General features: G+C 46.7%; 5 protein-coding genes across 5 annotated transcripts; 3 read left to right on the plus strand and 2 right to left on the minus strand.

Moving 5' to 3' along the window:
* Positions 1-559: 559 nt before the first annotated feature.
* GNI_115890 (histidine triad domain protein) lies at positions 560-961 on the minus strand (the record flags this gene model as incomplete). Its single annotated transcript, XM_011133401.1, has 1 exon — positions 560-961. One exon carries the CDS (start codon positions 959-961, stop codon positions 560-562), a length of 402 nt encoding a protein of 133 aa, XP_011131703.1.
* A 191-nt stretch (positions 962-1,152) lies between these two features.
* Positions 1,153-4,161, plus strand: GNI_115900 (hypothetical protein; the record flags this gene model as incomplete). The annotated part of the gene is made up of 2 exons (XM_011133402.1): positions 1,153-3,007; positions 3,440-4,161. The coding sequence occupies 2 exons, from the start codon at positions 1,153-1,155 to the stop codon at positions 4,159-4,161; spliced, it is 2,577 nt and encodes an 858-aa protein (XP_011131704.1).
* Positions 4,162-4,447: 286 nt separating this feature from the next.
* On the plus strand, positions 4,448-6,911 carry GNI_115910 (formin-like 2 domain protein; the record flags this gene model as incomplete). Its single annotated transcript, XM_011133403.1, has 5 exons — positions 4,448-5,094; positions 5,243-5,485; positions 5,616-5,958; positions 6,000-6,261; positions 6,487-6,911. 5 exons carry the CDS (start codon positions 4,448-4,450, stop codon positions 6,909-6,911), a joined length of 1,920 nt encoding a protein of 639 aa, XP_011131705.1.
* A 406-nt stretch (positions 6,912-7,317) lies between these two features.
* On the plus strand, positions 7,318-10,785 carry GNI_115920 (putative histidine acid phosphatase superfamily protein; the record flags this gene model as incomplete). The annotated part of the gene is made up of 1 exon (XM_011133404.1): positions 7,318-10,785. The coding sequence occupies one exon, from the start codon at positions 7,318-7,320 to the stop codon at positions 10,783-10,785; it is 3,468 nt and encodes a 1,155-aa protein (XP_011131706.1).
* A 799-nt stretch (positions 10,786-11,584) lies between these two features.
* GNI_115930 (putative myosin light chain) lies at positions 11,585-12,172 on the minus strand (the record flags this gene model as incomplete). Its single annotated transcript, XM_011133405.1, has 1 exon — positions 11,585-12,172. One exon carries the CDS (start codon positions 12,170-12,172, stop codon positions 11,585-11,587), a length of 588 nt encoding a protein of 195 aa, XP_011131707.1.
* Between the last annotated feature and the right edge of the window lie 115 nt (positions 12,173-12,287).

The raw sequence follows: 12,287 nt of genomic DNA on the forward strand, positions 1-12,287 counted from the left end.
GGGGGGGGGGGCTAACCGAATGATTGACAGTTCTCGATACATAGATCTTTCGTAGGCCCCTCTGGGCAAATAATGTTAACTCTATCCGTAGAGTCCCATCCAGTTTGCTCGCTGATACTGGTGGTGTAGATCCCATAAGCCACTGACAATCCCAGTACACCTTGCTTTATCATTCCCTGGATAAAAATTACTGATATTCTTTGTGTCATACAAGAGATCTTATCAACAGACCTGACTGGACAGACCTGACTGGACGCTGGTTCAATTTTCTTAAAATTAATCCCAGCGACCGAACGACCTCGCGGCATGTCATACGACCGACATGTTTCACTACCCTCGTAGCTCTAAAAAGTACACGATCTCCTTTCCGGTACTAGGAGGTCAGATATATCACCTCCGGTCCGGTGGTCTGGCCAATGGTACCTGACTCCAAGAACTCGCGATACAGAGCGGCTTCCGCAGCTTGTTGCTCATGAGGACGGCAGCTGCAATAATAGTGTGTGCAACCCCAAGCGTTTCCAACCAAGCATGTGTGTGCAATGCTAGGAGCGTGTTCGTACTAGGGTTTGAGAGACTCGACAGGTCCGAAGTTTCCGGACTTCACCAAGTCATAGTATTGTTTACTGTGACTTGTTGGTTCCGTGGGGATCATAGGAATTACATGGTAGTGGACATGAGGGACTGACTGTCCGGCCCCCTTTCCATCCTGCAGAGTGAGTGTAACACCGCTAGGTTTGAGGTGGTAGAACTCTAGCATTGCTTTTGCAACCCGTTGTACCGTCTCGACCAAGTCTTTTTGTTCCACCCAACTCAGTTCATCAATGTACTTGACGACTCGTTTCGGGCAGACGAGCACGTGTCCTGGCCTGAAGCACTTTAAGTTTGTGAAGGCGTAACTGAACTCGCTGGAATAGAACACAGTATCATCCTCAATCTGGAAAGTATTAAAATGATACGTCATATGCGACAATTTAATTAATATAATCTAGCCACCCCAAATCAACCCAGACCCACACACCCGAACTGAGTGATGTAATCGAGTGATGTAATCGAGTGATGTAATCGAGTGATGGAATTGAGTGATGTAATCGAGTGATGGAATTGAGTGATGGAATTGAGTGATGGAGTAGACGATATTATTATTGAGGTGCAATGAACTGGCTAGCGGTGTGGACCACGTTATTTGCGATGGTCTCTGGGTACCAGTCGGTGCTGTCTGATATCATGGTGTTGGACGGCTGCACCGCTCTGAAGAGCGCCATACTTCGCATCACTGGAGCCGCGGTTCGAGTCGCGGACGGGGATGAAGCCTCGCTCGACACCAGGGCCGGAGTTGTTTACATCTACATCTTGAATCGATTACAAGCTGCAATCGACGAACTGGATGGCGGCACGGATGCAGAAAAGCTGGTCACATCAATGCTCGACTGTCCAAATTTCTCCAAGAGTCGTGAAGACTTTGCTGCCGTCAAAGGGAGATGGGATCTCGACTTTTCTGACCTGGTCAAACAGGTCAAAGAGGATGAAGATAAAAAGAGAGCTGACGCTGAGGAAGGGCGGCCTTCCTTAACCGACAGCGTGAGGCCGGCCGACATGACCATGAAACCCATGTGCAACACACTGTTGATGCGCGGACACGATCGACTTGGAGTGGGCCGGTTGGGTCGGGAGTTGAATCGATTGTTGTCTGGAGTACCGATGGGTTCCTCTGCCATGGCGAGTCAGGCGCACTGGGTGGCCGCAATTGAGAACTTTGACGTGTTCGCACACGTGTGCTACCTGAATCGTATCGCGGAGCTGGATCCGTATTCCGTGTCCAGACCTGCTCAGCAGGTGTTCAGGCTCATGATGGCCACGATAGAACGTTCCAAACTGGCTGAGGGGTTGCCGGAGTTATTGATGGTGGACCGAAACTCATTCAAAATTGATAACCTGTACAATAACTACGTTCCGGACTCCATCCAGTACCTGATTCGCATGTGGAGGCGCACGACAGGCGAACTACTTGGTGTCAGCCAATTCTGGCCACTGTGCGTCGGACAAACAGCCTACATCGCGCAGCTCGTCAACGTCCACGGAGATTCGCCCATGGACGAGTTTGACACGGAGATGCTCAGGCACTATATGAAGTGCGCGCAGGTATATAACCTGGCGCGAGCGGGAACGTTCTTCCCAAGCGATCAGTTCCAGCCCAAGATGAAGCTGAAGAAGAAGCTTCAACGAATTACCGACGTGAAGGCGGCCTTGGTCGAATTGGAGAAAAATATTGAGGAGAAAAGGCTGAAGGGCCTGCTATCGACGGCGGCGGACACAGACGACAACAACGGTCTGGAGAGGTCGGAAGGGGAGAGCGGTCGGTCACACGAGAGCGGTCGGTCACACGAGAGCGGTCGGTCACAGGTCGCCGTGATTCAGTCATTTGCCGAATTAGCGGGGGGTGTGTTTTATCGCACGTTTTGGTCGACCGTGATGTACCTGGCGTCAGAGAGCAGAATGGTCAGCTCAGTCAAGGTTTCTTCCGAGGCGCAAATGGGAGCGATCGATTACTTCGACTTGCTTTGGTTCTGCGAGGAGATGCGTTACCGTAACCGGTTTCATGTGGTGAGGGCCGAGTGCGCAGCCGTGCGAGAGGGAGCCATGCGCCACGCCGGCTTCAACCAGAACGTGCCGAGTGAGTTCTGGCTGCAGTTCAGTAGCGCTCAGGGCCACCTTGCTGTTACGCCTCAGTCGGGTGAGTCGCGTTTCAAAGCCTTTCTGTTGGACAAGAAGGTTGTGGCTAAAAAGGCTGCGGGAGGTAAGATGGTTACCGCGGCGGAAGTTAAGGAAGGGTACATGCGTAATTTCATGGATATGCTCAGCGTGTCTTCGCAAGGCACTGAACTGAAGACCGTTCTGCACTTGGAGAGCATTGCGCTCGTTTCTGCAGCCACTGGACAGTCGCACCGTTTCCACCCTCAGCTCATGACTGAGTGGTCCGCGGAAGGCTACTATAGCTCCCTCAAAGAAGGTACGCCGCAGCACGTTTGCTCCGTGGTGAGAAGGTACCTCAAGCATGACGTCTCTGGACGCCTGATCTCACGCAAAGCCTCCATGATTCCACGCTTTCTACGAGCAGCGATGTTCCCGTGCTATTTCGACCACCTTGCGTCCTTCCGTCTCTTCAGGGACGCCGAGGATCTAATAGAAAAAGGGCTTCGAAACATTCAAGCAAACTGTAATCGAGACTAACCACATAACCGCACACACAGGCAGGCAGGCAGGCGTGCAATCAGCACACACAGGTGTGCGAACACACAGGTGTGAGAACACACAGGTGTGAGAACACTCAGGTGTGCGGGATTTGTCGAGTCATGCGTGTGCACCATGTCATTGACTGATTTAACAGGTGCATTTGCACAGGCGTTTGCATGGAATAAAGTACTAGGATTTTGTGGAGTAGGTAGCTGGAGTTTCAGAGCTAGTGATCCACCCTCAGTTACTTGTACGGATGTGAAGGGAATTGACATGGCGATGATGATGAATATTGGGGGTGCGAAATCGCCGTTGGCGAATGACCATTATCGGATTCTATTGGATTCGCGTTTGATTCCAAGTCAGTACACAAAAATCGAGACGACATGGGGAACTACATATCAGAATTTATTGACGACAACACGAGAGAGCTATATGCAGGTATCTGATCTAACCGATAATTTCAGACTAAGAGATCTGTTATGGCGATTTCCGATGTATTATAATGTGGAGGGTGAGTGTGGTACTCTTCTGCCAGAGATAACTTATGATGATCCCGCCTACCAGATCTTGCCGACATGTCGAGGTGATGAGCTATTTTATTATTGCACAAGTTATAATGATGGTGGACGTCTTGTAATAGAACTTAAAACGGAAGTTACCATAATGATTCCACATCAACTCACACATGATGATGCAACCATCGTCATATCAATGCCTAATGAGGCTGGTAAAAAAGACCGTATTAAAAGAGGCTCATCCAATCGATCTGTTACATATTATACCGTACAAACAGTACCAGCTAATTGGAGTCTTCAGGATCTCAGTACCTTCATATTCAAATCCGTCTTTGTCACAATCGATACTGATATACCCTTCTCACAAATCGGCGGCATATACCTCGCCTCCAACGTACAATGTGCCGTCTAACATCAATTGACACACACACCATGACCACACCCCTACATACCTACCGGTATGTACCCACCCGGTACATACCGGACTACATACCGGACTACATACCGGTTATTTATCACACCAAAGTGTCAAGGCGCCCGACCCGGACTATTGGAGCTGATTCAAGTACAGCTAATTTCATCGAAACTGTTCTTTTTTTCGATCAAAAATGCAGTCTTATGCTGCACATAGTGAGCACCCTATGTGCCACCGATGGATGGATGGTTGTCAGTCTAGTCGAACACAGTCTTTTTTTTTGATGATAGGGAGGAAGAACACAGTGGCATTAAAAACGGTCAAACGAGTCCGTAAATTGCTATGGAGCCCGATAACTGAGCCTGATGCTAAATCACTATGGTTACTAAGTGACCGCGGTATGGATTATGACCGTGATTTAATACGGGAGATGTACGTAAAGATACTAACAACAAAATCAATTAAGAAACATCAAGCATCAGATAAAACATTAGACCAGGACATAATCCAGGACATAATTATTCTACCATCAATTTTAGACCCAAAGTTATACCAAAGATTAGTTGTCTGCTTGAAAGGATTACGTTTAACAGACTTAAAGATAGAATTAATTCTCGATCAATATAATAAACTATACATGAATACTAAATTTGGACAACTGTCTACAATTTCATCTCCTACTATACCACAATATGATGAACTAAGGCTAATATATGAAGCACTGCCAGACTTTTCAGTTACTAATTTCTATCAGCAAAAGGTATACAATCAGCAACATGTTAAACACAAAGTTGATAAATACAAACTCGAATGCCAGAATATCACCGATGAAAATGTTTACAAAACAATCACCGACTGGCTGGATTATAGATTAATGGATATTGAAACCAAATATCCATACTTACGATTCAATCTTAATATTATATTAAAGTGTGGAACACACGATTTATGTTTGGAACACGATTCTGATTTCTACATCTACATTCTGATTTCTGCACTGTCTGTCTAATTATCATCATACACGTTTCATCATATGCGTTGTTGTTAATCATGGTTATGTTGTTGGTCATGTCTGTAGGAGGTACGAAGTCGAAAGTACTTTAGCTAGAATTTGTACACGATTATTAGAATTATATCATTGTATACTTACATTCGACGAGTGTTACCATGACAATATTGTGCCTTTATTACACACCATACGATCTATTGGAAATGTATTAAATGAGGGAACCTATTTGGGTAATGCCAAAGGTTTTAATCTTAGTTCTTTGAAATTATTTCTAAGTCATAAATCCGTGGATAAGGAACATAATCTTACAACGTAATTTACACATAGTGATTTGAATGATCATTACACATAGTAACACATTGTTATCATGATCATAGCACATAGTAATGTTATCATTAGTGATCACATAGTGGTAGCATGCATGTAGTAATCATGATTATAGAGAATTACGAAAAATCGTGAATAGATCAGGGATTAATTATGAGCCCTTGTTTCGGTTTTATACAAGGATCCGTAATTTTGATAATATGGATGAAATTTATAATGACTATCGGGAATTGAATAGTACCATCAATACAACTACGCCTTTGATAATTACAAAACAGAGAGCTCAGGGAACGACAGCTATTATTGAGGAAACTTCAATGGACAATGTTGATCAAACGATTATTGAAATCTATCGACATTATCTCAAATTTCAACATGTAGTACATCCATCTCACTTCCGTTACTTCCCCCCTTCCCCTTCTACCACATTGTTACGTACCCCCCCCCCCCTTAATCACGTAAATCACGTAAATCTCCTGTACGACCTGTACGATTTCAGTGGTTGTTGTTGACAAGAGTGGCTATAGAGGACAAGATGAAATATGTCCAAAAAAGCCTAAGAGGTATTGAACAAAAGTTAGGAAGCAAGGACATTTATTTATTGAGGGATTTTGTTGGTGAGCTATTTCAACTCGGTAAACGAAGTCGTCCGGATCCAACCCAGATCATCGACTATGCTACAGGGACGTCATCTCCCATAATGTCATGGGAGATGGAACGGGGTATCTCCGATGATGGTCTATCAGTAATTGATTTACTAGGTAAGCCCCTACCACACACACGTGTGTGCTGAAATTAATCGGTCGGTTTTCTCATCACAGCAAATTCATACGACCATGAAAACATGTACGGTTGACCCTACTATACCATCCGGCCCATCTCCATCCCGAACCAATCGCTTCACTATCATGAATCGCCCGAATGAACGCCCGAATGAACGCCCGCATGAGCGCCCGCATGAGCGCCCAACTACTTTGTTCTTGTAGTTGATTTACCTTCGTCACAAAGCTCGAGCACACCGAGCACGGTAGACATGTTGGAGAGTCGAAGTTCGCCTATGGATGAACGACCTTCACCAATGACTGCATGCACGGCATGTGAATTCGAGGCGCTGTTCTTCATGCTGCACGAAACGGGCGGGCTGGTGGACTTGCATCCCCCACCCGTTCCGAATCGCAGCCTTTTCCGACTTGTTCTAGCCTGGCTCCGTGCACTCGCTCTCGGCCTCCTGGCCAAACTTTGTCTTGGACCTGTCGCTCTCAGCTCTCCTGACCTCAGCGAATGGGGCTCACCCGCCGCCGCATCCGCTGTCGCTACGCCACCCGCCAGTGGTACACGCAAAGTCAACTTCAACCGCTTCGTCCTCGCACACATGTGCACGCCCCAACCACGAAACCCAGGTAACTACTGACCGGCATACACACCTTTTGTACAGGCACCCACTGGCGCTCTAATCTCGCCCGCTGCTATTACACACCCAACTAGATTCGAACCACCGTTCAACCGATGGTGAGCATCGTTTGGTCAACAGCAAACAAACAAATGATGGATGAACTAACGGTGAGATCCCCATAGCGGCGATCGTGGCGATCCCGATTTTTTCCCGTGAATATAGCGAGTAGGTCGCCACACTGAAAAGTGACGGCACACGTAGCATAGTGGACAGGTGTGCGTGCAGCAATATCTTGTTGCTCAGCTCGCCGCAGCGTGGCCCTGTCACTATGCCCCCCCGTTTTTAATATTGCGCAGACGCGTGATTGTTCGCGTTTGGAAACATAATGACGAGTCCTTGGAAATTCAGGCTAGGGTGTTGTGCGATGCCAACGAAGTTACAGTCGGTACCGATGAAGACGATCTTGAAGACGTTGGTATCAGTGGGTAACTTTGAGTTGGTGGAGATCACCGGTTCATTGTTATTAACTCAGGACCCGATAGAATGGCCGGTTGTGGATTGTTTAGTAGCGTTTTACAGCAAAGGATATCCATTAGAAAAAGTGTGTGCTTACGTAGCACGCGTGAATCCGGTGGTGTTAAATGACGTGAAGATGCAATATATATTACGGGATCGTCGTAATGTATATGCTCGATTAGTAGCGGCTGGTATACCGGTACCTACTCATGTAGTAGTGGATCATACATGTGAACAGATTGAAGAGTATGAAGACTTTATTATTTGTCGTGGACAGAAATTAAACAAGCCTTTTGTAGAAAAGCCAATAGATGCTGATGATCATAACAACTATGTATACTATCCAACAAATGCTGGTGGTGGTTGTAAAAAGTTATTCCGTAAACTCGCTAATCGTTCTTCAGAATATTATTCGGATATTTCACATATACGACGTGATGGATGCTACATCTATGAAGAGTTTTTACCTACACTTGGCACCGATATAAAGGTGTATACTGTAGGGCCAATGTACGCTCATGCTGAGGCTCGTAAGTCACCGACACTGGATGGGCGAGTACAACGAACAGAAAACGGCAAAGAAGAACGTTATCCAGTTCTACTTACTAATGAAGAAAAATGGATCGCTTATATGGTAGTTGAGACATTCAAACAGACAGTATGTGGCTTCGATATTTTACGTACTACCTCCGGACGTGCTGTAATTTGCGACGTCAATGGTTGGTCTTTTGTTAAGGGTAATCCAAAATATTATAGTGACTGTGCTAATCTCATCAGCTCCATGCTTTTACATGCATTGAAACGTCGTCGTGATCATACTACCACACATAGAACCTATAGTCAATATCATCTTGGCGCTAAATTACTCCCTCCAAAAAGAGGTGGATCTATCCAGCTCAAAAGTATGGCTAGTGATTGGCATCGAGACACAGATCGAGACATAGATCGAGATATAGATCGGGACATAGATCGAGATATAGATGTGTTACCGGGAACTGAGCCCCGGTCACCGGATGAGAAGTCCACTACGGAAAAGTCGGATAAATCTTCACCTGAAAAGTCGGAAGATACTACGACTAGTAGTGGTGGTCGGTTTCAAGAGAATAACACTCGCGGCAATGGTGAACTGGGGCGGGTTGATATTGTTCGGGATGTTGGGGAGTGTGTGCCACGACGAATTGTGGCACGTTCTCTAAGCAGTGATCGTTCAGTTGTGCGTGGAGTGAGACAGTCATCGAGTATGGAGCCTTGGGGTGGATTGCGTAGTGAGAAGTGTTCTGGCTGGGTATTGGATGAGATAACACGAGAAGAGTTAATAACGATGGGAGTACCAGTGAATTGGTTCGGCAATGAGGAGGAAGAGGAAGAGGAAGTGTCACAGAAGTTACCTCCAGAGGAGTCTGAGGAGGAGTTACAGACGATTGTGGTTGTGATGAGACATGGTGATCGATCACCTAAGCAGAAAATGAAGTTTGTAACATCGAACGCGAAAGTTTTAAGGTATTTTACAGAACGTGCAGATGGGGCAAGAGCACTAAAATTGAAGAATAAACAAGACTTGTTACAGTTTCTGGGACTGGTTGAAAAATTGGTGGCGGAAGATTTGGAAGGTGAAGAGGCTGTTTGTTTCGCACGTGTGCGAGACTTACTTAACACAGCAGACGTCGAGATAACACGAAAGGTGCAATTAGTGATACCCAAAGATCTATCTAACGATACAGATGGGATCATGGTAGTTGTTAAATGGGGCGGAGATTTAACATCCAAAGGATTAGAGAGTTCCGAATCACTTGGACATAGGTTACGAGAAAGTCTTTATCCTGGTGAAAAGGATGGACTACTTAGATTACACTCTACCTTTAGACATGATTTCAAAATGTACACCTCGGATGAAGGACGATGCCAACTCACTGCTGCTGCTTTCACCAAAGGCTTCCTTGACTTAGATGGAGATCTCACACCTATTCTTATACAGATGGTCGCTAGAGACGAACGCGGACAAGAATTGTTTTATGAAGGAGAATATACACAAACTGTGAAATCATGTAAACAAATGATTCAGGAAATGGTCAATACGGATCATGAACCAACTGCCTGTTGTAAACTCTTCTTTCAACCACGATTCGCCTTCGTTAAATGCCCCGTTTGCTGCCCAGACGACGCATATCAACTCACCACCAACGAATCTGTTAGTCCGGATCACATTACTGATCACAATCTCTGTCCTAATCTCAGTCCACCCGCGATCGCCGTTTGGCAATCGTTGCTAAAAGGCTATCATAATGCGCTGGTTAAAATTGGGCCATTCCATACCAGATTGAAGAAGATTAATAGCACGATTGAAGCCCTCATTTTGAAGATCCGTGCGTGTATAACAGATATAAGTGAGATGCCTGAAGATGTAATGAGTAATGAGTTAAAGCGGACGCAGAAGAAGCTTAATTCGATGCTTGCTCGCTGGACTTTGTTGAAGAATTCGTGGTGGAAGGATGGGAAATTTGACGCGACGAAAATTCCCGAAGTTTACGATAATTCGCGGTTTGATGTGTTGCATAGCCACGCCTTTTTGCATTATGCTGACGCTCATTCATTGATTAAGGATGTGTTCACTCTGACTGAGAATATTGGTCCTTTGGTATCAGCTTTGGAGTTTGGTGTGACTCCAGATGACCGTGTGGAGATTGGAAAAAAGACAGTGCCAAAATTACTCAAGAAGATTTATGATGACATTGTGTTCCAATATCTAAAGCAGACTGATGAGGTGCAGGCTCATCAACCAGAAGTGTTGGACACATTGGACCGCGCGGATCGCGAGCACATTATTCTGCGTAAGGCGGAAGCGCGCCGTATGGGCATCAAAAGTCCGTGGCGTAAAGTACGCAGTCGCTATTATGCAGCTTCTGCCAGCCACGTAATGTCGCTCCTGAATGTACTTACCTACGGCCAGTTCATAAGTAAACAAACCGTTGGCCACAACCGGAACGCTTCCGAAATATCCTCCACCACCACCACTACTCAGAACCACACAAACCCCAGTTCGAATCCCCAGCTCGGTTCAAATCACAAATTTGGTTCAAATTCCTCCTGCCAAGGCGTAGACGACACGTGCTACATCCCACCTCTGTACATCACCGCCGGCGACGCGCCGTACTTATCACACATCAGCATTCGTGTGTGGCGTCCCGCTGCCGGCAAACACGCCAATAATCTCACACTGCGAGACCTCCGAGTCGAGCTTTGCTGGTCCTCCGGCCCGAATCTCATTCGCTGCACAGCCGCCGATTTGGCCAACGTCCTACGCCATGGGTTCAGTAGCAGGAAACAAGCCACAGAATTAAGCCCCCTCACCACCCGCCGACTAGCGAAACCTTCCTGACTAGCGGTCTTGGTAGTAACTGACTGGTAGCTATCCGGTTGGTAATCAACGTTTTGTTAACCCAATCGAACAACTTAGTCGAACCTGACGACAGACAAATCCCCCAATCCGTTCGCTGGAGGCCTTAACTGAAACAGCTCCCGCGATATGAGTCCAGCAGAGCGAAAAAACACCTCCCGCGAACCAGAGCGGAAACGCGCCCGCTGTCACTCAGATTCTTTTAACAAAACGTTGGCCACTCAAGACTCACTCGAGTGGTCAAGGATTTCATTCTATAGTATTTAGAGACTGGACCAGGGCCCCAGACAGGTAGGTGTCGTGGACTAAATAAAGCCCTTCAGAAGGGGACGGAGGCGAGTCACTCTCTTCTTCAATTCGTCAATCAGTTCGTCGTATTGGGGAGTTCAAAAAGCCAGTCCAATCGCACCTTAGTTTTCGTCAAGTAGTCGCTGTGGGCAGTGCCACCGCCATAGTCTAGTCACTACAACAGTAGTCTCCACCGTTGATTGTCATCTTTAGTCACCCACTATCTTAGTCATACCACCATCGTGTTTAGTCACACCACCGTGTTTAGTCACACCGCAGTGCCTAGTCACACCACCGTGTTTAGACACATCGCAGTGACGTAATTTAATGCTGTAATTTAATGCCGTAATTTAATGCCGTAGTCTAGTCACCACTGTAGTCGACTGGTATGGTTACAAGGTCGCCATGTGGGTGGAATTCCCCACAAGTGTGGTATGTAGATGGGTGGTGACTACCACGTGTGGGTGGTCCGCACGGTCGAGCACGTGGGTGGTTAGTTGAGTAATTGTGCGACAAAGGCGCGATAGTCGATTTGGTCGCCGGTCATACCCATATCGGCGAGAATGGCGTTGAATTCAGCGTCGGTGAGGGGTTCCCCATAAGTGCGTAGAAGATGGCTGAGTTGGTTGCGGGTGAGCTTGCCTGAGTGGCTCTTGTCATAGTGCTCGAAGAACTTGACGAGGTTGTCGACAGTGTCATTGTGACCGCATGTCTTCATCCACTCTTCAATGTCCTTGGCACTGATGTTCTGACCCTTTCTTGCCTTGAGTTCCTGAATCTCAGCAAGGGACGGCGCACCGCCCAGACGCCTCGCGACATCTGCCGCCTGTTCAGGTGTACAACCCGATGTGCTACCCGTGATCTCCTTCATCATAGACTCCACCTCATTCGGCTTCAGCACCGGCCCTGTGGGGATAGGTTCCTCCTGAGTTTTTTCAACCGACCCCGTCACCTCATCGTCTGAAGGCTCCTCGATGTCACTGTCAGCCCGATACCGCCCAGCCGGAATCCATAACCCGTAGTCAAAGTACTCCGCCGGTGGCAACAAATCCCGACACAGATCTCTGCACAACATCGCCATCTAAATAAATTCAATCCAAGGTGCACCTACAAACTCACTCACCAGATTTACCGCCAAAAATTTATGACTTCTCAGGTCGCTGTTAAGAACACCTTCTTACAGGTACACACACCCA

The sequence above is a fragment of the Gregarina niphandrodes genome (assembly GCF_000223845.1).
Source record: "Gregarina niphandrodes unplaced genomic scaffold scaffold00027, whole genome shotgun sequence".
Taxonomy (NCBI): domain Eukaryota; phylum Apicomplexa; class Conoidasida; order Eugregarinorida; family Gregarinidae; genus Gregarina; species Gregarina niphandrodes.